We start from the raw sequence: 27,000 nt of genomic DNA on the forward strand, positions 1-27,000 counted from the left end.
AACTCCAGGAGCGGTTAACAGAGGATGATCCAGACAGGCGAGTGCAGTTTGCTGAATGGGTCACAGAAAGGTGTGAAGAGGATCCCATGTTCCCACAACGTGTTCTTTTCAATGATGAGGCATTATCCTCCGTCCACGGAGAGGTCAATAAACAAAATCACAGATACTGGAGTGATACAAACCCAGATTGGCGCCAGGACAGCAAAGAGGTGGGTGGGGCAAAGGCGATGGTGTGGTGTGGAATCTGGGGGACGCGCATTATTGGACCGTACTTCATCCGCAGCACCCCGACTGGTAAGAAATATTGTGATCTGTTCGAGGATGATGTGTTCCTTGCTCTCTTGAATGATGACAGTGATTTCCCATCCTCTTTCCAGCAAGAAGGTGTTCCACCTCACTATGCGTCATGTTCACGGTAATGGCTCGATAGACAATTTCCGGGACATTGGATAGGGCGACAGGGACCAATAGAGTGGCCACCACGATCCCCAGATCCTACGCCAATAGATTTCTCCCTCTGAGGACATCTGAAAAACATGGTTTATCAAAAACCCATCCGTGAAATCCACCATCTGATGCAGCGAATTCTGCAATATTGTGAAACCGCCGACCCGGACATGCTGTTGTTAGTCCAGTCGGATTGACATTGTGCCTTGCTCAAGAAGGACAGCATATAGAGCACATGCTGTAATGCTAAATTTTCACCCTTTGTGATGCAATAACTTCTTAACCAATAACTGTAGGTGAAAATGGACTGTATCACTGTTTCCCTGAGAGAGATCTCGTGTCAAATGATACCCCACATGCCCTCCTTCCCATTTAAAACTCCAAAGCTAGATCCAAGATGGCCACCATGGCAACCATGTTGTGCAATATGGTCCAGTACCCACCCGAACAACACATATCATGAACCAAGTGTGAACGCCAAGCAGTCCGTGTGCTACAGAGGTGTTAACCGACTACGCCTCACCCTGTACAATAAGAGGTTACACGCTGAATATCATAAGCACGTATGTAAAGAAAATATACAGTACAACTATTTATCAAAAGTAATTTCACCATATATGGAATTTACTTCAACAGACTTTCAGATTTTGAAATGAAAAATCTTTTTCCATTTTCTCTAATACAGGTATAGTGAGCCACTTTTTTTTCTTTTTTTTTTTTTTCTTTCGCAAGCATTGCTATGAGTGAACATTTAAAGCTTAAAGATATCGAGTAAGCGATAGTCTGTAACACCGAAGCAGAACTCTACATTATTTTTTAGTACATTAGATTAAAATGGGATACAGCTTATACGCTGGTACATACGACACTTGCTTCTTAAACCAAACACAAGTATATACATGCTCTATCAGGAGTATACTTCGATCGTAACCTACAATCTAATGCCTTAACTAACTCACAAAGATTGGATTAAAAATAATTAAAAAGATAAATTCCAAAAAAAGTATTTATTAATAAGTTCTCATCACAGCTTAACAAATAACACTCTGCAAACTCCAATTATTAGAAATTTTAATTTTAAGCCTTTAACTTAATACATTAGAAAGTTAAGAAGTCATGTGCCTTTGTCTCTAGTAAAGTTTCCATCGACTGTACATCCATACACCACAAATCCAATCGCTGAATCATCGATGAAATCTAAAATTAAAAATAAAATAAAAAATAATTAAGTAATTAAGTACATAATATGGAAATTAATTTGAATTTCCTTCATAAATATGGACCATGTTTGACGTTTAATAATGCTATGCCCACGGTTCTGGCTTCAGCATATATTAATTACGGCGATATCTTAAGTACTGCCCTGAGGAGTTAGTCATCATTTAACCATGCTTCTCGAGCTTACAACCACAATCACTATAAATTTCGTTGTAACTCATTTAATGAACTTTTCATCAAAAATATTGTAGACAAAGTGAAACCTGGTTAACAGCGTGTGCGTTCTTGTGGCTGGTGATGACGTACTATTGCAGTGGTTCTCATTCTAATTCCTATCACGACCCCCATTTTATCACATCCTCTCGCCAGCGACTCCCTTATAATTTCTGGTTTCTAATAAGCTTGTGTGGGATTTGTAATATACGTATTGCGAAGATATCACGTTATCCATTTATTTTGTAATAGTAGAATCCATTTCTTGTATATAGTGGATACAGTAACTTCCCTAAAAGCGAATGGATTAAAACCTAATTTGGTCAGTTCATTCATATTATAAATGTCGAATCCGATCCATCATACTCTTTCAAATGGAGGCTGTTTGAACTTTTAAAATATCATAACTCCCTTACTTTTGGGCCATGAGATAAAAAAATAAAGTGGTTTCTAATTTTGGTTTAAAAAAACTTGGACAGTTGTTTAAAAAGTTATTGAGTATTTTAATTTTCGAGAGGCCGCCACTTTATGTTCCATCATATTGTTGTGAATTTGGTACATTATTGTGTATGTGTTTAGTATCACCAAAAACTGTTAAAACCAACTTGTTTAGATCTACATTTAAAACTTAGGAAAAAAATAAAATTTCACACCAGAAGTCTACCTTCATTGTGGTCAGCTTGGTGAAAAAAAAAAAAAAGACTTCGCTCACACACATACGTATAGAATTCTGCAAAGAACAACAATGGATCCTAAACAAAAGCAATCCCTTTTATTAACGACAGAATAATTTGTACATTGTTGATTTACCAACAAACACAATCGCGATCCCCATGAAACCCTATCGCGACCCCCAGGTTGAGAAACACCCTGTACTATTGTATATTTACTAAATAAAGTAATCACTATTATCCACAATTTGAAATACTTCATTGCTAATTAAGCGTGTGTCTCTCTCTCTTACATACTCTACACCAGAGTGTTTCTCAACCTGGGGGTCGCGAAGTTAAGCGGAAGAGAGAAATATAATTAGAATCTAATAGCGGAAAATATTTTTAAATATTATTTTGACTTGAATTTGGTTCTGATAGGCACATTTTTATTACTACGGTATTAAGAACAAAAAAAAAAAAATGTCTACTAAACATATTCAATAGGTACGAAGTTGTTTAAAAATCAATGAAAGAGGTACGATATGAAACTGCGTATTGAAATACCAGAAAAATACAAATGCAACAAAACCTGCATATTGAAATACAACTAAAATTGGAAGCTATTGAGATACCTGTGTTGGATTTGTTGCAAATAGCTGTGTTGCCTTTGTTGGTAAATCAACAATGGACAAATTATTCTGTCGCTAATAAAAGGGATTGCTTTTGTTTAGGATTCATTGTTGTTCTTTGCAGAATTCTATACGTATGTGTGTGAGCGGTCTTTTTTTTTTTTTTTTTTTTTTCACCAAGCTGACCACAATGAAGGTAGACTTCTCGTGTGGAATTTTATTTTTTTCCTAAGTTTTAAATGTAGACCTAAACAAGTTGGTTTTAACAGTTTTTGGTGATACTAAACACATACACAACAATGTACCAAATTCACAACAATATGATGGAACATAAAGTGGCGGCCTCTCGAAAATTAAAATACTCAATAACTTTTTAAACAACTGTCCAAGTTTTTGTAAACCAAAATTAGAAACCACTTTATTTTTTTATCATATGGCCCAAAATTAAGGGAGTTATGATATTTTAAAAGTTCAAACAGCCTCCATTTGAAAGAGTATGACGGATCAGATTCGACATTTGTAATATGAATGAACTGACCAAATTTGGTTTTAATCCATTCGCTTTTAGGGAAGTTACTGTATCCACTATATACAAGAAATGGATTCTACTATTACAAAATAAATGGATAACGTGATATCTTCGCAATACGTATGTTAAAAATCCCACACAAGCTTATTAGAAACCAGAAATTATAAGGGAGTCGCTGGCGAGAGGATGTGATAAAATGGAGGTCGTGATAGGAATTAGAATGAGAACCACTGCTCTACACTGTATGGTGATACAGTATGTTGACGAATTTTCTTACAAGCAGTGTGTGCGTAAAGAGCAATGTGTCACCGTTAGGAAAAGATAAACAAGAATCTGCTAGTTAACAGTGTATTTGCCATATATAGAGTACATAAATAAATAAATAATATATTACACCAAAATAAAAACTGTCAATTGCTGGCAATGAACGACATGCTTGAGGCGCCACGAAACTTATCCTTCGATATTTTTCGAAAACTAAATATGAAAATTTACCCTCAAGCATGTTATCTTGTTCAGGCTGATGTGAACTATCGACTAATATATGACTTAGATTTGGATATTTTAATTAAATAAACACTTAATTTTAAGCTATCTCACTAATCATAATATGTAGTGGCGTCTTGATAGTGTCTTAATGAAGAACTGAATGAGGATATATTTCAGTATGAGTTTCATCTCAATATGCGGCATGGTTCTCGTATAGAATGGACATTTAGGTTTACAAATTGAATGTTATTTCTCCATTTTTTCGAAAACTACGCATGAGCTTTTGCACTTGCGAGTATCCTTTTGTTCAACTCAATAAGACCTATCGATTGATGTGTGTGTCATTTTCGGACAATTTTGTCCCCGTTAAGCTCTAATAATATAGTAGAATTTGTAAAATGGTGAGTGTTATCTCTTTGTTGAATGACTTTTTTTTTTTTTTTAACGGATTTCATTTGGGTCTAGAATTTCTAACTGAAGTCCGATTTTCATGCGGTTTGTGGCAAATGATCAAGGAAGGATGGGAGAGTAATGGGACTACGTTTACTGGTTTAAATTCATCCGGGGTAATATCAACCACGCCTCAAGAAAAACAGCAAATTTTCGCCAATGTACTCTTACAATTGGAATGAGGTTTTGCATTTTAGAAGCGAAATTGCACAATACAAATTAAGTGTTAGTGGTAACACCCATATATCACATGTTGAATAGCTATAGCCGGTTTCTTGCGACAAATGACGGAGATTTCTTTGGCAACCTAAGGAGTCTATAACTGACATCTTCCACAACACCCGCATACGGAGTCCGATGCTTCCCTGCCTCACTCAGAAGCGATCCTGTTTCTTCCAATTTATTCACTTGCGACCACATTATGTTCCTATTTGGAACTGAACGTGAAGCAAATTTGTTTCTAAATGCTCTTTGCGTACTAACAACAGATTCCGTACTCCAAACATTTTTAACGATAAACTCATGTTGCTCCAAAGAGTACACTATTCTCACTACATATTCACACAGTAGCACAGAACTATACAGCACAATTCCAAATACAATGGTCCAGTTTCTGTTTTCTATTGACCTTGGCGAGGCTGCCATCGAACGAAGAAATCTCAAAACTCCTCAATTCCAATTGTAAAGTACACTAGCGAATATTTGGTGGTTTTCTTGAAGCGTGGCCAATATTACCCCGGATGGATTTAAACCAGTAAGCATAGTTCCATAAACCTTCCATCTTTCCTTGATCATATGTCACAAGCCGAATGAAAATCGGACTTCAGTTAAAAATTCTGCACCCAAATGAAATCCGTGACTTAAAAAATCTCCCTTTGTTATCAAAGACAGAGAAATATTACCACATTTGGAAAAGCATGTTTAGCGTGTATTCTAAAACTAAGTTTTTCAGCAATATATGATTTTATTAGTCATTGTATAGATTACTGACATCTAATAATGGGCTTCGTAACTACTTGGAACGCTTAAGGAAAATGCTTCACAAAAGTGGAAAAGATTTCGCAAAAGCTGCAGACATCACAGGGACGAAAAAAGCTTTGTCGGAGATCTTTAAACAAATGTAGATCTCTGTAGGTTTTCTAATGTTTAACCAAATTCATATTAAGGGAAAAGTACAGAATATGAAAATTTTGGTGTTAGTAGTGGTTATAAACAGTAATCAATGTCTTCCCGGAATTTACATTTTACTGCCGATTAATATTGTTTGTGAAAAAAAAAAAAAAAAAAAAAAAAAACGAACCTCACATCAAAACGTATGATCTCAAAGCTAATTAATAAACAGCCGATACTGTTAAAAGTGAAAGGTATTTGAAATTATCATAACAGCTTGTAGCTAAAAAGCGTAATTGAGTGAAACAATACGAACTTCAAACCCTTCTGAGATGAGCATCTCTTGTACTCTCGTTGGGATTCACAGAAGCAAAAGTCGAATCGTATTAGGAGACAGATACGAAGACAACTTGCACACAGGAATTAAGCATATATTTTCTACTATATTATATATAGAGAGAACCTTAATGAACTATACCGAAAAAATTTAAGAGGTTATCCCTAACATGAAAAATACTTCATGTGGGGAAAATGACAGTTTCGGAGCCAGAGCCATCGAAAAGCGAGGTGGAAAAAAAAGTTCCAGCATATGTTATTAGGAATCGTGGAACTAGCGGTCCCTAACACATTCGACTTCCCGCTCAAAAATTCCGTGTTCATTACTGTCAAGGCTTACTTTCTCCCTACTTTGGACCCATCTTAAAGTCCTAGTACATCTGGGAATTCTATTGGGAACATGTCTGGGAAATATGCCCTGTGGAGAATCCCTTGCGTACGAATTGAACATTACTGAAATATATACGTGTGGATGATGTATATGTGACTTCTTTTACCGATATGGATTCCTACTCTACAGTTCCTAGTGTTCAAATTAATGCGTTTTGCAAATTATTCTTTTCACGCTTTTAGATGGTCCTAGCTCTGAAATTAAGCATTTTTCTCCCACAAGTTTACATGAACATTTTTTCTTATTTTGATGGGAGGAATCATCTCGATATACCTCATTAACCCTTTAATTGGCAAACATTGATAGCATTACCATTAAAATATTTAGTTTGCTTTTCTAGTTGAACCATGTCTTCCTGATCATAATTTCGTAATTTTTCAAGTACTTTTTACTTTGATTACAAAATACAGAATGTTTCTTTCAAAGGGACATTGCCATAAAATAGGTCTTATGTGTAGCTACTGAGCAGCATTGCCCATTATGGTCAAATATCGTAAGAATACTCTCGTAATTAGCAGCAGTTTCGTTGAAATATTTTCCTACAGAGAAAGAAACCACAAATAAAAAAAAATAAAAAAGAAAAAAAAAGAAATTTCGCGGAACGTAGGATATAAAGCTACTACAATACTAAATTTGACTGTCTCCTGTTGACGAAGATTATTAGTATCTAAAGAAGCGACCCGCAATTCATGTATATGAATATTATATGAGAGCTATAATGCCAATTAAATAATTACTGAAGTTATAATTCATGTGGGTAACGCAACAGAATGCGATGTTGCTTGAGAGTATTATTTTGACAGTCGATGGACAATACAACAAATGAAGACGTGTGCGAACCCATAAACGTTTACTGTACAATTAACTGACTTCGGGTATTGCTATATTATGGGACTACGACAGGTCAGATAGTCATTTCGCAAAACTTCTGCTTGTTTGAGTCGCGATGCGTCACTGGTTTGTCAGTGGTGTACACAATGGAATAACACTGGATTTCCAGGAATGAGCCTGGGCAGAACGATGATTCAGGCCGCCCTGAATAACAAAACTGCGACTACCTATATAATCAAAGCCACAATAACCCTCTCAGGTTAACATCGATTATTCGAGACAGATCTACATTCCCGTCTTCCTCAAGCACGATTATCTCTGACATCTGCTCACAGCCAAAAACGTATTGAGAGAGATTGCAATGGCAAGACAAATAGAGGACGGTGCTATTCATTCAGTGATGTGAGTCGTTTTTGTTTCGGACAGTGAATATCAGTAGATGTGCAGGTGAGTGAAAATGTTCAGCGTGTGTTCGCAATCGCCATACAGAACCCATATAGCAAACTGGTATGTGGGACAATAAACTACACATTCGCTCGCCTCTAGTATTTATTCTGCGAAGTATGGCTAGTAACGTTGTCAATCCTGTCCTCCGATTTGATCTTATTTGGATACTTTGAGAGATCCATTTTCTACTAGGATAATGTGCGTCCTCATATTAATTTAACAAAGCGTGCTCTACTTGGCATATGCCTTCTAGTCTGGTCTACTAGGTCTCGGACGTAAGTCATATTGAACACGTTTGAAACAATGTCAACTGGACTCCAGCAATGATCATTACCCAGCTACACTAAGATCTTCAGCAAGTGTGAAATGCCGCACACCCATGTGTACGGCCCCTACTTTTCCGAAAACCTGGTTATGTGACCATTCTAGGAAATTACATGTGCTATTAAAGTAAGTGCTGAATGTTTCTAAACACCCTCTATAATATATTCTGCATGTGTATGGGCACCACCTGGTGAAATGAAATGAAATCTTTCAGTTTTACGTCCCACGATTATGCCGGTTAGACTAAAGAAGACGGTGATGATGAGAAATAAATGAAATGGTGGAATGAAGAAAGTGGGAGGAAACGGGACAACCCCGAGAAAACCCACGAGCACTGTGTTTGTCCACCACAAAGTCTATACAGCGCGAGCTAGGATCGAACCAGGGACCGCAAGTACCGGAGGTGAATGCTCTACTACTGAGCCACCGCGCCGCAGGCACCACCTGAGGATCACTGCCACGTAAGATCACCTTTTTCTTGTGCATCAACTTTAGGCCAGCTTCGTGAATTCCCGTTAGCTGTCTTTAAACGCGTTTTTACTAGTATATAAGACTAAATAATGGTCTAGAGAATATTCTTCGATATGTATTAAACATCGATTTCTACACCCTTCTAAATGACACTGTACTTTGGATTGAAAACAACAGTAATGCAACTGTCCAACCAGTTCAATTTTGGAGAGAGGGATGCTGTTGCAAATAGACGAGATAATTATTAAAAATGTTACTTAAGACGTATTTAGGTACAGAAATATACACGAAAACTCCGTTGGAAGAATATCGTATTTTTATCTACTATCAAATGCGGCGGCTATCCAAAAGTCTCTATTATGACGCAACTTATAAACTAATGTTTAAGTGGCTTCATTAGAAAAACAAAGAATAATATGAAAATTTTCGGGATAACGTTTCTTTCCCTTGTGCGAGTTGAGCGGAATAAATAAACATTAAATACCCAGACTGATCGAAAGATATCTCGTTTAAAGGCTTATTCAATGCCTAATTTATTGCTGAAACAACTTTAAAATAATAAATTAGATACACACTCAAAACGTCAATCTTAGAAGTATTTTTAATAGATAATAATTAGCTCTTAGGTTCGGAACGAACATTTGAAGTTTCAATACTTTCAAAAGATAAATTATCCCTATACAGGAAGGGAGGGGTGAAGCATAATGATGCCTGACATGCACGCCAAGGCCATTGTGGGGAATCCCTCTGCGAAATGTGAGGTCAGTCGGAGCAACGCAATGGCCGTAAGCAGAGTGTTTGTGTTACGCCGCGTAGCGAATGTTTGTGTGATGCCACGAACAAAGGAGTTGGAGCGCCGCTATCCCGAGACTTGTTTGACTTCTTTGGGGAGGACAAGGGCAAACTCCTGGCTCATCTGGTGACAGGGGACGAAACCTGGATCCATCATTGGGATCCTGAGAGCAAGCGAGAGTCCATGCAGTGGAAACACCACGGTCCCTTCCCCCCCCCCCCCCCGTCCTATTTTTCTCATTTTTTCTCTAGGATTTCTTCGCTGGCGACGGTGCATAGACCTCCATGGGGACTACATCGAAAAACAGTGATGACCAGGTGAGCCTACCTGCATTCCTTCCTGTATAGTGTAACCATATGGTTCAGCTCATCGAATATTAATGAAGAAAATTCTAATTTTTTAAGTGAACCTCGTATAAAAGCACTCTTAAGAATTTTTCTCTCAGCAAACAAACGGATATTCATATGTGTGTGTGTGCGTCGCGTCTGCGACGGAAGGCTTGGTGAACCCTCTCGTCTCTCCAAATAAGGTGCTAAAATTCAGCATAGGGAGCAAACTTCGTCTCCAAAAGTTCCTGCCTATAGGTTGTTATAGTTATTTTTAGCTCTGACATCAACAGGGAGCATGGCAAGCCTCTCTGCTAAGCCCGGAGAGGCGGGGAGAAAAGTCAAGTCAGTCTGACAATTGTTTCTGGTGCGATAACAGCTTGTAACCTCGCAGTATGTAAAAAAAAATGTGAATTTACAAAAGGACAATGAAAAAACTTCATGACCACCCAAAAGAAAATAAAATGCGAAGTAAGGAAATTCATCCCTCCAACCTTAAGGACATCCCTCTGGAACGACCAGAAATCATTTTTCTCCAGTATCAAAGTGAGTGAGAAGAGAAAGTGCGAAATAATAAAAAAACGTACGATGTAGTGAAGTTCAATCGGTGGCTCCCGACTACCGCGTCTTCCGCGATTGTAATAAGAATAAGTGGGCGAAGTGTTAAATTTTATCATATTCAATTATTTTTTAAAAAGTGCCAAAATGTAATGTAATATGTGTTTGTGTAGTTTCGGTGTTGTTTATTAAAGTGAAAAGTGAAATTTCGCATATCCTTTATCAAAATAATTATCATGGTATAAATTTATATTTTCTAGTTTAAGAAATTTTAATTTACTTTTCTTTCCAGCATATATAACTAATACCTATGCAACATAATAACTTTCGCATTATTAAATTGTATCGGCACTAAGAATACGATTAGAATCAACTTTTATGTCAATTTTCCAGAATGTTCTGACCCGAACTCTGAACCGTGTTGTCCAGTGGTTATATGGTCGGCTTTGGTAGAAAGTTCGAATTGCTATTGAAGTCTAATGGAGACGTCCAAAACATAGAGGATTGAATCCCGGACTGTTGTAAATGTCTAAGCCCTCATAGGGAACTGCACTCATAAAATGGCTGTTCCTTCACAGAGACTTGAGCCACTAGTCTTATAATAGATAGATAACTTATTGGACGCTCTTCGAATGAATTTTCTGGTGTCAGAACTGTTACTTCAATACTTGTAAGAGGTAATGATGACTTCTAAGATATCCGGCACACATTTCTTAAATGCTTACAGTTTCTTACTTTATCGATGTAAGATTACCTTCATTTCACTCGTGCTGTAAAACCTACATAGTAACTATTAATTTATTGAACTATTTATTAGCTTTCCCATTAACTGTTAAGGAGTTAAGTTTTGTGCTCTCTCTTGATGGATCATGATATAACATTTCTCCTCTTCCCTACTCCATCGCTAAGTCCTTGAATACTAGGTCCAAGGAAGTCCTTTGGACGATTTCAAAATAGGAACCAAAATAAACCAACTTTTGTACTGAACCATATCCATCTAGAAGGCCGTTATAACTGTCACTGTCAAAAATGAAATATTCAGGAAAAGAAGAAACCACACAATTTGAAGTATTTACCTGCTGCTTGTCGAGAACTCTTGGTTGCACCCACGTCATCAGAACAGTGCTTGCTACCTGGTCAATGGCGCCTTTCACAAGTCCCTGAGCTAATGCCTTCATCACCAGCAATTCTATTTCATTCAGAGGTAATTTCGTTTCGTTTGCTATTTCCTGGAACGTCAACTGTCTACTCGTTGCTGGACGTTTGAATGTCATCTGAAAGAACAAAAACTGTATTATTTTCCACTGTCAGTAAAATTATAATCTCGATCATATGGAAATTAAATTAGCTGATGTTACATTTTATTATTATTTACTACATGGGACCTCTGTTAAGCATCTGGTTTCTTGACTATGGAATTTGAGAGGGCCTTATATTAAAACTGACTTATTGAAAGAAATATCTGGGTAATGTCACCATTACTCTAATCGTGTACGGGTGATATATACCTAATATTAATTCTCAACTATGCCATCACTCCCATCCTCTGTCTGCTTCTCGTGTAGTCTTCGCTACAGGGTAAATGAACTGGTCACTCTACACTCTATTCTACTTGCCTAGTAATCCGACCTTGCATGTGATAGGCAACTTGACTAGGACCTGTCTTCCGAGAAAAATACCCGCAAACACATATTCTGCACATATAATGTTACATTTATGCAATTATACTAAGGCTATTCGATATGCTTTTCATGTATTTTTCTCGTCTTTTATTAGTAACATAATTTTTATTAAAAATAACTACTCAATTTTTATTTTTATCAATAACAGTAAACAATGTAGGAACCTACTAATACAGCACAGTAATTTTCGAAATAAGTCACTGGTACCTGAAATCGTTAATCGGTAGTGCGCTACGTTATGATGACCATATTTTGTAAAGAGACATACGTAATGAAGCCCTAGTATTAGATTATTATTTAATAATCGAGAAAAAGAGCATTCTCATCGAATACCGGAAACCACTTCAAGATATAGGGTAAATTTGAGGGGGAAAAAACCTATGTGAACCAAAGTCGTGCAACTAATAAGATGCAAACACTTTCTAAGTAGCACGCGCTAAGTTGTCACATATATTCCATTCCTAAAATACCTGGAAGTCTCCTAATCCTAAAATATCTGGGATACTAAAGACTGAGTATGTAAAATGTAGAATGTAATGTAATACTAGATGGTCACCGCTGTTCTGAGTATTCGATTAAAACACTATTTAGTTTCCTGCCATAACCGTGCCATAAACCTCGATCTTCTGGCATGCCGTATCAGAGAAATATAGAATGATAACGTCGATTAGAAATATATGGGTGGACAATTTATCTCCAACATCCATGATAACGGAGAAACCAGAAGAGTGAGAAAAACGAAACTTCGCACGAAGCAACTATAAGGAGGAGGACATCGTTTTAGGTATTAAATAGTAACACACAGTGAACAGTGTTGCCATCCAAGTTTAAAGTTATACTTTTTCAAACGGCACTACGTCAGATTATTACATATTTCAAATCAACATGTTAAACGAAATCTTAAAATAGCGCATTTATTATTCAGTGCTGCAAACTAAGGATGTTATAGTATCACAAACATCCAAAATTTGGAAACCTCTATCACACAACAGCACAACGGAGATGGACAAAACAATGAACATCGGAAGTATCTTAGGGTTGAATACTATGGTCATGGTACGACTTGTTTTCAATTAATAGCAAAGAAATTACAAGGGCTTGAATTTTCTTTTAAAGGTTTTATTTCGAAAACATGCTTACGTAAGTATCATATCTAATTACTTGTGTGATTTGCAATTGGCAAACAAATCGTTTTGCCGTTCACAGCATTTCGATATCTTAAACCGGTACGGAGATATGATAAACATTGATAAGAGTTCGCAACATTGCAGAAAATAGTGTATTTCTGGACATTATTTAAACTGATTCTTGTTTTCTTTCTCTTTTTCTTTCCTTCTCATTGCAGGAATAACTTTTAGTACATGTCATTACAACAAGTTCTCGCAATTTCATGATTTAAGCAGTGTTGCAAACTTCAGTAATGTTTATCATATCTCCGGAACGGTTTGAGATATCGAAGTAGTGTAAACTGCAAAATAATTTACACATCCATTGCAAAACACAAAATATGATAGTTATCTAAACATTGTTTTTTAAATAGTCTTTCGAAAAACTTCAAATTTTGAAGCCCTTGTAACTTCGCTGCTATTCATTCAAAACAAGTCATACTATGACCATAGTATCCGACGCTAAGGTAGTTCCGATGTGCATTGTCTTGTCCATCTCTATTGTGCTGTATGTGTGATAGAAACTTAATAACTTTGGATGTTTGTGGTATTATAACGTCCTTAGTTTGTAACACTGAATAATAAATGTGATATTTTAAGTTTTCGTTTCACATGTTGATTTGAAATATGTAATAATCTGACGTAGTGCCACTTGAAAAAATATAATATTATACTGGGATGGCAACACTGTTCACTGGGTGGTGCTGTTAATACGTAAAACGATATACCCCTCTTTATAGTTGCTTCATGCAACGCTTCGTTTTTCTCCCTCTTCTGGTTTCTCCGTTCTCACGGATGTTCCAGATAAATTGCCCACCCTGTATATATATATATATATATATATATATATATATATATATATATATATATATATATACTATGTGATCAAAAGTATCTGCCACCTGGCTGAAAATGACTTACAAGTTCGTGGTGCCCTCTATCGGTACTGCTGAAATTCAATATGGTGTTGGCCCACCCTTAGCCTTGATGACAGCTTCCACTCTTGCAGGCACATTTTAAATCAGGCGCTGGAAGGTTTCTTGGGAAATGGCAGCCCATTCTTCACGGGGTGCTGAACTGAGGAGAGGTATCGATGTAGGCCGGTGAGGCCTGGCACGAAGTCGGCATTCCAAAACATCCCAAAGGTATTCTATAGGATTCAAGTCAGGGCTCTGTGAAGGCCAGTCCTCTACAGCGATGTTACGGTCGTGTAACCATTTCGCCACAGGCCGTGCAGTATGAACAGGTGCTCAATCGTGTTGAAAGATGCAATCGCCATCCCCGAATTGCTCTTCAACAGTGGGAAGCAAGAGGGTGCTTAGAACATTAATGTAGGCCTGCGCTGTGAGAGTGCCACGCAAAACAAGGGGTGCAAGACCCCTCTAAGAAAAACACGACCACACCATAAGACCACCACCTCCGAATTTTACTGTTGGCACTACACACGCTGACAGATGACATTCACCAGGCATTCGCTATACCCACACCCTGCCATCGGATCGCTACATTGTGTACCATGATTCGTCACTCCACATAACGTTTTTCCACTCTACAATCGTCCAATGTTTACGCTCCTTACACCAAGCAAGGCGTCATTTGGCATTTACCTGCATGATGTGTGGCTTATGAGCAGCCGCTCGACCATGAAATCCAAATTTTCCCACCTCATGCCTAACTGTCATAGTACTTGGAGTGGATCCTGATGCAGTTTGGAATTCCTGTGTGATGGTCTGGATAGATGTCTGCCTATTACACTTTACGACCCTCTTCAACTGTCGGCGGTCTCTGTCAGTCAACAGACGAGGTCGGCCTGTACGTTTTTGTGCTGTACATGTCCCTTCACGTTTCCACTTCACTATCACATCAGAAACAGTGGACCTAGGGATGTTTAGGAGTGTGGAAATCTCGCGTACAGACTTCTGACACAAGTGACACCCAATCACCTGACCACGTTCGAAGTCCGTGAGTTCCGCGGAGCGCCCCATTCTGCTTTCTCACGATGTCTAAAGACTACTCAGGTCGCTGATAATGAGTATCTGGCAATAGGTGGCAGCACAATGCACCTAATATGAAAAACGTATGTTTTGGGGGGGGTGTCCGGATACTTTTGATCATATAGTATATATATATATATATATATATATATATATGAGGTGTGGCAATTAAATAACGAGACTGCCCACCTCCTGTCGCGTAGGATCGTGGGAGGGAGGTAGCTAATGATGTGTTGTTGATCTTGAACCTTCATGAGCAGCCACTGTTTGTTTCATAATTCTGAAAGCTTTTCTTTTCTTTGCGGGCTTGCATGAAAAAGATAAGTGTTCTGTAGTAGTGCCCGAATCATGGTGAACAGTAAAGTTGAGCAGCGACTTTAACATCAAATTTCTGGTGAAATTTTAAAAAACACCGACGGGATATGCAATGTTAAAAGAGGTGTATGGTGATAATGTTATGTCACGTGCGCGAGTTTTCGAATGGCACAAACGATTTTCAGAAGGTACGGAGGAAGTTGAAGATGATGAACGACCCGGCCGCCCTTTGAGTTCAAAAACGAACGAAAAATGTTCAAAAAATTAATAAACTTGTGCGGAAAGACAGACGTCTGAGCATTCGGATGATCGCAGACATGACAAACATTAACAAAGAGACAGTAAGACAAATTTTGCATGACAATTTAAACATGACAAAAGTTTGTGCAAAAATTGTCCCGAAAAACCTCTCTCAGCAACAAAAAGAGATTCGAAAGACCATTTGCTGTGACGTCATGAAACGATTCAAAGCAGAACCAGACTTGCTAACACGTGTCATCACATGTGATGAAACATGGATTTTCCAGTATGACTCGAGACTAAGCGTCAATCCATGCACTGGAAGACTCCCACATCGCCAAGAATGAAAAAAAAGCACGAATGAGCAAGTCCAAAGTGAAGGCAATGCTCATCGTTTTTTCCAATATCAGGGGTATCATCTTGATTGAATGGGTGCCTCAGGGTCAAACGGTGAATCAGACCTACTACAAAGAAGTCCTAATCAAGCTGAGGGAAAGAATAAGGAAGATGAGACGAATTTGTGGAAGAACAATGCATGGATCCTCCACCAAGACAATACACCTGTCCATAATGCCCTTTCTGTGAAGCAATTTTTAGCAGCCAAGCGCATTCCTGTGCTCGACCATCCACCGTATTCCCTAGACCTGGCTCCTTGTGACTTTTATGTATTTCCAAAAGTGAAAAGTGCATTGAAGGGAACACATTTTCAGTCTGTGGAAGAGGTGAAACGAAAAACGGCAGAGTTGTTGAACAGGGTGACATCTGATGACCTACGGCATTGCTTTAAACAATGGAAAGCACATATGCAGCGGTGTATAGATAAGGGACGGGAGTATATTGAAGGAGATAACAGTAAATTGTAACTTTCTTTGCAATACATCACATTTATGACACCAGTCTCGTTATTTAATTGCCACACCTCGTATACACTTAAATCTGTCCACATGCATCACTGTTCAATATGGATTAATGAATGGTTTTGTGTATTTACATACAGTTTCAATATTTCTTGTGCCATTGAAATTTAAAAACTGACATGAAGTAAATAAGAGAAATACTACACAAGGGGACGAAATGTAGCATATTCTTTGTGCAGTACTCTTTCAAATAGAAAATAGATCGTGAACGCCTCTAATCCACTTGAAATCTCAAGAGCATAATTTTACACAAGTATGTCCTTCATACAAACAGCATTTCAATTTACTTTATAGAGATCATAATGATTACTGCACAGATACTTTAAAGCACTGAACACAAACTCAATAAAATTCACAAATACTTTACACATATAATACTTCTCAAATAAACACGGACATCTCCCTAGATTACTTAGAAACTAGCAAACTGTATTAAATGTTTCAGTTTGTTTTTTAATAGTATGGTTGTAATTTCAAACTTAGCACTTTCGCATCATCTCCCATACGTACCAGCTACGGTGATATTTTAGTGCACACTATTGGATTGCGTGAAGATATAAATGTCAACCTCACAACCAACACAACTTTATTGTCCGTATGTTCTCTTATTTTGATGAAACCCTATATAGTACATATTTCAGTGCATATAGTAAAGGCTAGTACCATACACAAAAACTGAACGGGTAACAACCATTATCTATCATGCAAGTTGAAAACAGTACTTTACAACAACACAATTTTGCACGCAGATGAATGACTGATCCTATGGACATGCAACGTTATTATATTTTACATAAAAATAGTTCATACAAGACTCCTTGCTCATATCCACATGTAAAAGTTTTTATACGTAACATCACAATAAAATCTTAAAACGAATGAACTTGTAATATAATTTGTTTAAGATTATTCAGGGTGTTTACTGTAGTTGACTTGGATGTTTCTAGTATATTCCCAGCGTCCTACTGGAGAAATTTACAGTACACTACGGTGAACTGAAAAAAAGAGCTAGTGCCACTTACAACGGTATGTTATATTTGATAGCCTGTAAAATACGCTGAAAAAGTAAAATGTCTTCTTCAATATTCTAATAGAAAGAATGCACAGACACTAGTGAGTTAAAATCAAGGAAAAAAAAAAAGAATAAGCATTTTTTGGACGTTATTTCTTTCAGAATGTCTGTCACAATCTACCTCTGAAGGAGCCTTTTAACGTCATAACCAGGATAGATTCATGTCAAAATTAATTAGCGTTTTAATATTATTAGCATATCCATTTTCTTTCTCTAACTAGTTGGTTTTTCAATGGTTGGCCAGTTAGACCTATCACATCTACACACAGGAGTACAATCTTGAAGGGTCTCAAAGAATTTTTACATTTCTGCAGTATTACATAACAATTTCCAATATATTTTCAGTATTTCTAGTATCGATAGAAAGTTCCAGTAGATTTTCAATATTTCAAGTATCAGTAGACATCCTGCTATTTATTAATAAAAGTACATATAAATCTCACATTTTAACAACTACAATAAGATTAATCTTCTGCAACATCTTCAAAAAATTAAAGTGGCAGGCAGTTAGTATTTATTAGCTAAGGAAAGATATGATAAGATAATAGATGTTCTATTAATAATTTATTTACCTCCATTAAGCACAATAAGGATATTTTCTGTCGCAGAAATACTTCTTTCGCCTTCAGATCTGGAACAGCACTCCAATTGCTCCTCATCGAGTTAAACTTTTCGATATTGCCAGAATTGAAGGCGTACAACAAGTCAACCAACCAGCTCTGACTGGTATTGTTCAAAGTGTTTAGAACTGGATGCGCCAACTGAGAGAGAGAGAGAGAGGAAAAGACCAATAGTAATAGCAATTTGTTTTTTATTAATTATCCCTCATGGAGGACTATTAAGGAAATAGAGTAAAACAGTCTTACATATTCAATCACATCAGAAATAACTGACATTCATTCAATCTCGCATTCAAAGATATTATGTTTTGATACATGAGAATTGCAAGAGTGGCTTCACAAAGACTAAAATACAGCTTTATTTTGTGCAATTTTAATAAGTAAAGTATCCTAATCTTCCTTCAGAAAAAGGTAAATATCATTTTGAAACTTAACGAAATACTGTAATAGTTGTCGAGATATGGTGCTTGATTCATTTATATTGAGCCGAAATCAATGTGTAACTGCATCGTGCACGTGCAACCCATCACCGTGAGATTGCCATAAGGCAAGCAACTATATCTCGTTAGTCACGAAGCAGAGCAGTGTGATCGTATGTAGTCTGATGCCGCTGAAACTGAACACATTCTCGGAGGGATTCATTATGGCTCTTTTAGACGATAAGTTCACGGCGTCGCGCAACGTAGAAATGTGTCAAGTGCGTAATTTCCGTGCAGGTCGTGGTACTGTGAATCGTATTATACGGAAATATACAGTACAGAGTCCTGAGCCCACCACACCAACGTGAGCAGCTAAAAACCGGCCTCCCGTGAAGAGGACCCCGTCGCTATGTTGCGTGTGGCTTGACGTATGGTAACCTCCAAAAATCCTCCCACACAGCGTGCGATGGCCAGCTAATGCCGCACATCGCAGGCGACAATTACTGTGCCATTCACACGGATTTATGCCTCACGGTCATTCGCAAGAGCAATGTGCACGTTCTGAAACTGTGTCATGTGGCTGAGAGAAAAAGGAACTGCAAGAGGCTGTTATAAACGCCATCTCGCAGGTGATCAATGTAAGTTTGTTGTTACCTTTGATGAGGCGTGGATTTACCTTAATGAGGTGTGGTAAAGTTCGTGCCGTCACATACAGACCTGCTAACGCCAAGAGCTGAGGCACACAGTACGCAGAGACTTTCCCAAAAGGGTTCATGATTGTGGCTGGTTTCTTTTACAGGGGCATACTGAGTCTTCAAAACGTGGAGCGAAACCTCAAAATTAATGTTGTATAGTGCCAGATTCATGCCCTGACTGAAATGCATCAGCATGAAATCCCAGCATTGTACGGACAAAACGTGAACTAGGTTGAACTGTACCAAAACAAGGCATTCAGCCACATGGCGAAGCCATCGCTTGAATTCTATCATCGTATGGAACAGGAAACTGAAATTTCGGCAATTCACTTCTCTCAGATACCTATAGAGTCCAAATGCCACTCCAATAGACTATTGTGGATTCGGACTCCTCAAGTGGCGCTTGTCCCATCGTCGAGTACGCACCGTCTCCGGCCTGTGGAAAGCCTGTAAAGAGCGGTGGGATGTAATATCCATGGTCCAGCTGCCTCCTGCAATGGAAACTCCGATGTCAGGCAACAGTCCGTAGAGGTGGCTTGCAGATTGGTGGCGGAAATACGGCAATTCCTACGTAAGTGGCACATTCAAATTCAGCTCAATATAAATGAATTAACCTCTACAGAAAGAGTTTGTTCCACTAAAATATATGTACACAAACCTTAAAAAAAATAGGAAACTCAAACAGAACGGAAATAAGTACGGTCATAATACCGAAGCAATATTTCATTAACATTTCTGTTAATTACAATGTAATTTTCATTTGTATAGTAATAGTTTTTGTCTTCAGAGATTCTTTTCCTTTCTTACTGGCGGGCTAAGCATTTGAGACATTGCAATCATCACATACATTCTACCTATACTAGATATTTAGAACTTTCTCAACAGAAAGAGAGGTATCTAAAACTATCACCATTAGAACTACAAAACTGGCATTACATACGAACCTAGGTAACGCAGATTCAAATCATAAATTTAAAAAAATCTGAACCTAAAAATACTTCTAAACAACACGAGAAAATACGTTTATTAAATACTGGAATTTACAGTATGATCAAAAAAAATTAATGAAATCTGTGTGTTTCGTCTTATCGTTGTTTCTATACTTGTGTTTTCCGTATTTCATTTGGATTATCTGGTTTTATTGACGTGTTAAAAATACACATTTTTTCCGTTTTCTCCTCCATTATTTTGCTAGTGGTCACGCTTGCAGCTGGACAGACAAAGCTATTCTGGTTGTGATCAAATATCTCTACACTGAGAAATATTGCAGCGTTTCACTATATAGAGTGATTCATATTAAACAAAGATTTATTAATTTATTTATTCGTACGGAAGTACATATCAATGATCCGTATTAACCAGTCTGAACGATTTCTGATAGAAGATGAATCTTTTCATCCCATTTCGGCAGACAATCATGTAAATCTTGGCCAATTATGCGATTTAGGGTCGCGGCGGAACGTTTTACTGCCCTTGTTATTGCTCTTTGAGATAGTGGATTTTCACGTAGCACCAAGGAACGCACTTTTCACTACATCGGAGCTGTGCCCAAAACCTTTCTCATGTGCTGTTTACTTATTTGTCTGTAACTAGAACAATATCGATAAGGGCACAAATGTAACTCTCCCAAAAAGTGGAGATTTTCGGAGCCATATGACCAGTCAACACCACACACAAAATAGCCCTCCTTCCTGAAAGACAGCATGCGGCATTTTCGAACTACCGCAACAACTTCTAGTGCGTGTTCACGCGTACCGCTACTTAGAGACGGAATTTGTTGTCATAAAGCTGAAACGACTTGAAATTTGCCATACAATCGTGAATGCTGAGCATATTCAACGTGACGGAAACCTGATCTGTAAACTTCATACAGCTATAGGTAACTGTTCATCAAATATAGTAAACTCCACCCGATATCAGACTAGGTTGTCCTGGGTTACAGGACGGTTTCTAAAAAAAAACACATTTCAAACTACTTTATATTATACGTACTGTACGTTACGTACGGTCAATTACTGGCAGATGTGGTCAGTTCACAGCTTGCCGCATTACCATGACCTGTAACAACAGCAGCTGTCAAACTATAGTCTCATTGTTCTACCCCGACGAGTCCATTTCTTTATACTCTGTTGATGTTTTAATTATTACTCTTCGTTATATCCTCCGCGAACAAGGCTTCAGGGAAGGGCCGAAAAGCCTAAAAGTACACGGAATTTTCAGGATTCCGGATTCGTTTATTTTGCCATTACTATCTTTCTATCCTTTGTGTATGTTCTTGAAAACTTAAAGAGTATAAACATTATGCGTAACTAAATAGAGAAATTAGAAAAGTCGTCGTGTAGTAAGCGCTCTTTCGATCTTGTAAATCCAGAAGTCTTCTACAAAAAGAAAACTATAATCTCATCTTCCTTCTGTTTAGTATTCTTGAACGCAAAGCAATCGATGCATCGAGTAGTTACGTATCTGACAGATTTTGCGAACAGTTTTCAGTTATTTAACTTACAATCAAACTCTGCAAGAATTTAAAAAACACTAGATGGAACAATTCCATGTAAATAATTTGTGAAAAACCTGTTAAATACTACGTGACTTGAGAAAAAGCAGAAAAGCTACTACTCACCCCAAAAAATATGTAACAGAATTTTCTTCTACATGCAACAGGTAGCGCTTTCGGAAGATGCAACTTCCTTTTTCAGCTCGTGTTAGACTTCAAAAAGGATTTTTAAAAAAACATGAAGGTTAAAAAATAGTTAAAAGGTTAGCATATGTATTTAAAAAAAAAAAAAAAAAAAAAAAAAAAACCTACCCTATTCCCGTGTGTTTTAATGTTTGACAGAAGTTTGGTTTTTTACACATCCTAATCTTTTCTGCTACATATTTTTTGCGGTGAATAATAGCCTTTCTGCTTTTTCTCACTGAATATAATAACCGCTCGCAATATTGTGATACTACGTGACTTATTTTTAACTTTACATTAATAGATCTGACATGCTTACCAATTCACCAAAGTTATACACGCCTTCACCCAGGAGGGCAGCTATTGCCAAGCAATATGCGTGTTGCTGCTGTTCTTCCAGTTTAAGTTCTGATAATTCAATACATCCCAGGTACCTAAAATAAATGTACGTTAAAGTATACTATTATTACACACAAATTATCACAGAAGTCATCTTCACACATCATATAACAAAATTAGTAGCTATATTCTTCATTATCACTTGGAAATATTCAACACATACTAATAAACCAAAACATGTCTGATGAAGGAAATGTCACATTTCCGAAACAGTTAACACAACTGTTATTAATACATTTATTGCTTTAGTCAGTTTCGTTTTACTAGCACTAGTAACTCTGCACTTTAAAACTATCGCAGTTTAGAAAAAGTGATTAAGTATAACTATATGAATACAAGAACATGTTTATAATTACCTGTCCGATATAAAACTGATCTCTCTCTCCCCAACTTTTTCAGGGTATTGCACTTTTAATTAGGTTTTGGTAATTACTTCTTAATTGTCATATTTACATTTAAAAACTAAATTACACAGAAACTGTGTTTAGTTGTTACACTTTTCTATTAAGTTGAGCTGTTAGCAAAAATTCTTGAGATATAAGCAAACTGATATTCGAACTTTGAGGTCATTTTTCTTGTGATCCCATGGGCAGATATGTTTAACAATAGTTCCATTAGATTTCATGTCCTTAAATTAGTAGATACAAAAAGTGCACCTAGAACTTTATCCAAGCGTTGGCACTTTTGCCATTAACATGAACGGTAGTTCTGTTCATAATACCTTGCGGTACCTTGCCTAAATTTTATTATCAAAATAACCTCCTAAAGCTAATCGTACACGAATAACAAAATCAGTAAACAAATAAGGGAATAAGAACAGCCAAGAATGATAGATGGTGCTCATTCCGAATCTAGAGGCTGTTACTTGATCAGTTCTCGTTCCTGAGATTGATGAAAATCTTTTCAAATAGATTCTTGGCAACATCAAAAAACTCATTCTGTTTCCGAGACGAATCCCTCAAAATAAGACCCTTGAAAACGCTACTGCCAAGTTAACACACCTGTTAACAAGGGCTGCATTACTGTGCCACTTCTAAACGATTGTCTGGGTTTTTGACTATATGCTGAGAAGATCCTTGATTTCAGTATAGGAATAGTGGATTCTAAAGCAGTGTTTCCTCGAATTTTTCGTTCAGATTCCAAGTTTTTCGAATTCTGGAGCGTTAGGATTCCGTGGCAATATTGTATTTACTTACTTCTTTTGCTGAAGAACTCCCAAAGACTTTTTTTTTTTTTTTCGTTTAACGTCCGACGGTTATGAATCGAGGCTAAGGGATACGGTGATGAGAGGGATGATAATAGTGGAACGAATAAAGTGTGAAGAAACGCACGAACCCCGAGGAAAAAACACACACATGGTGTTTGTCCACCACAAAACCACCCACTTGAAGGAATCGGATAAAGAAATCAGATTTATACGACATAAATGTCAGTTTCAGTATATGCGAGGAGTTTCTTGAGCATTTTTCTTTACATTATGTTTTAAAAGTGTACTGTATTGAAACAGAGCTTTCCTATTTACAGGTTTACCACAAACATTAGAAAAGTGAAATTTCTCTCTTTTTCAACTTTGAATCGATCAAAAAATGTAACTAACCTGTTTACTAACATTTACACACACCAAAAATTAAAAAAACTTTTGTACAAACATATCATAATAGAAGACAACCTTAAATGTTATTCTTCCTATTAGTTTAAACTTTACTCCCCGGATTGATTGAAACAAAAATCGGTAACTTTATCGATTCAACACTCTACTGTACTGATATATTTTTTCACTCAATTAATGATTTAAAAAAAAAAAATAGCAAAACAATGATATGAGAAATATCGATGAATTAAACACAGTCGTTAATATACCTTAAAGCAGTTCTATAATATTCGGCGTGATCCCCTTGTTTCTTGTAAAAATCACTGGCCAAAAGGTAGTATCTACCATGCACTGGTGTAACACCATCCGCATCATCCAAAATTTGTCCCACTTCTTCAATCACTTTCTGAAATCGCAAAAAGCAAGAATTGAAAATGAATGAAAAAAAGTAACATATAACAGAAAAAGAAATTTAACATTCTCACTTGAATTAGGAAGTTCCAACTTAATAATAATTAAATGATTGTTGGCGCTTTATTAAGAACCTCTTAAGCAAACAGCTTCTCTTCCTCTTACGATAAAATAAAGTGTTTCAATTTAGTAAATAGAGAAAAATAAGACTCCAACGCTGCTGTACAAATCATCATCGACTCATACACAAATTAGTACAATTTTATCAGAAAATGTACTAAACAAATTTCTCATACAATCTGATTTCATTCTGCAATTCTGCCACCCACATACGTATGCTAGGGGATTGTCCAGACTAGTATGCTTACGATGATAACTGAATGAAACTTGATCGACTGGGAACGCAAAGGTTGCCAACACATGGGGAAATGTTTTCAGTTTTCTGACTAAAAGACCTACATGTTAAGACGTCTCATTTCAACAGAGCAACCCCTTTTTTCTAACCGCTGTTGCGACGTTCTTTGATTCTAAAATGAGATCTCAAAATATCAGGTTTTAAGGCATTTATTTAATATTAAATGTAACAGGCACTCTTTCCATTTTTACTAAAGCAAGATATCCAACTTCATACAATATTATGGAAACAGAAGAGTTATAATGATAATAAAACATTAATCAGGATTATGCGCTTTTCAACAGGAAGTGTATCACAGAATTTATTTTCGAAATAATATTGTTGTTAAGGTATGCAAAAGATACTCTCTTCTTTTATATATCTATATCTATCTATCTACCTATGTGTATATATATATATATATATATATATATATATATATAACTTCAAAATATGTTATATCTTTGTTCAAGCGTGAAAGTGCGAATGGTTAAGACGTACTTCCAGTACATATAATACCTGGTTTTATCCTTGGTGGAACCACATAGCTTTGCAAAGAAAATAATGCTTCCGGTTGCACTGTGATTTTTAATTCCGTATTTTAAGTTTTCGGAATTGCGAAGACAATGTTCAGATAAAGAAATGAAAAGGAAATTAAATCTCAGAATTCGACGTCCAACGGTTATGCCAGCTAGGCTAAAGGAAACGGTAATGACGAGAAATGAATGAAATGGTGGAATGAAGAAAATGGGAGGAAACGGGAGAACCCCGAAGAAACCCACGCACACAGTGTCTGTCCACCACAAAGTTTACTTGGCGCAAGCTGGGATCGAACCAGAGACCCCATGCACCAGAGGTGAACGCTCTATTACTGAGCCACCGCGACCCTCTAATGTTCAGATAAAGAAATGAGTATTGCAGAGAACATGTGAAATTGTGTGTTGTAACTTACACGTAACTACATCGACCACGTACAGGAAAATAAGAACTACACAAGAAAAAGAAAATTCATTTTGCAATTACTCTAAGACTTGTAACAAAACCTTGAACGCTGGATTACAGCTGCTTTAACTGTACCGTGGTGTTGTATGAAATTATATTTTTCAGTTTAACATATCACAATTATGCCCTTTAGGCTAAGGGAGACGATGATTAAAGCAAGTGAATGATCACAGAAGAAATGGTGGAATTAGAATGTGGGAGTAAATGGAAGTACCCCGAGAAAACCCATGGACGCAATATTATCCCTCTCAAACTTACTTGACCGGGAATAGAACTAGGGACCCCACGCACCATAGATATGCGCTCTACTACTGAGCCATCGTGCCTCCAACGTGGTGTTATAATAGTTGAGTTTGTACTACTGCTAAATCAGACAATTGGGTAGAGTAAGGTAAGCGTAGCAAACTCGCAATGTTCCGCCGGGGTTTATATATGACATTTTCTACTTATAACCGCAAATGTATGTATTAAACAAGGAAAATAAGTTAATCACAAAACAAAATATTGAAATTGATGTCTTTTAGCATTCCAAATAACCTTTATATATATATATATATATATATATATATATATATATATATATATATATATACCTGACAAGTTAGTTACTATCACAGAGACTTTGGAGTTCAGTAAAACTGTAACTTTCACAATTGATGGGCAAATAATCACTGTAGGTTAAATCTACGGTTCGACTATTAGAAGAATACCTTCATGAACTACTATTTACCACTATTTTACGTTCTCACACTTTTTTCCTACCGAAACATTATACTTTCCCTGTAGGAAGCTAAAACAAAATCCTTCTCAAAACGATTTGCGTTATTTACTAACACAAGCTATAAACAAAAATAAAATTCTTCATTTCCTGACTTTTTAGATTGACGAGAACCCTGTATTATCTAAACTTGAGAACAATATTCTTACGGGGACAGGTCGGAATGCGTATATGTGGATACATCCTTTCCGTATTATACAAAAGCACGCTATGAAAATAAAGAAACAGACATTACACATACATCTCAAGTACTATTTTCAAGTCGCTGTATTAGTAACGAATTTTCTTTGAAACTAACTCTGTAAAACAGTTAGCTACAACATATAATTTTATTACCAGAAATCCTTAATTCAAACTCTGAAGCCGTCAATAAGGATTTTCAGAAGCTACGTGAAATACCACTTTAATATCTG

General features: G+C 36.9%; 1 protein-coding gene across 1 annotated transcript in view; it reads right to left on the reverse strand.

Moving 5' to 3' along the window:
* Positions 1-1,439: 1,439 nt before the first annotated feature.
* Rpn9 (regulatory particle non-ATPase 9) overlaps positions 1,440-27,000 on the reverse strand; it is a 37,562-nt gene continuing 12,001 nt past the window's right edge. Inside the window, exons 4-8 of the mRNA XM_081728461.1 lie at positions 24,272-24,408; positions 22,332-22,446; positions 18,174-18,362; positions 11,292-11,489; positions 1,440-1,644 (exon numbers count right to left, since the gene is read on the reverse strand). Coding sequence (XP_081584587.1) covers positions 1,546-1,644; positions 11,292-11,489; positions 18,174-18,362; positions 22,332-22,446; positions 24,272-24,408 — 738 coding nt within the window. The 3' untranslated portion in view covers positions 1,440-1,545. The remainder of the gene's footprint in view (positions 1,645-11,291; positions 11,490-18,173; positions 18,363-22,331; positions 22,447-24,271; positions 24,409-27,000) is intronic.

This window comes from Thermobia domestica, chromosome 10 (assembly GCF_964235325.1).
Source record: "Thermobia domestica chromosome 10, izTheDome1.hap1.1, whole genome shotgun sequence".
NCBI lineage: Eukaryota > Metazoa > Arthropoda > Insecta > Zygentoma > Lepismatidae > Thermobia > Thermobia domestica.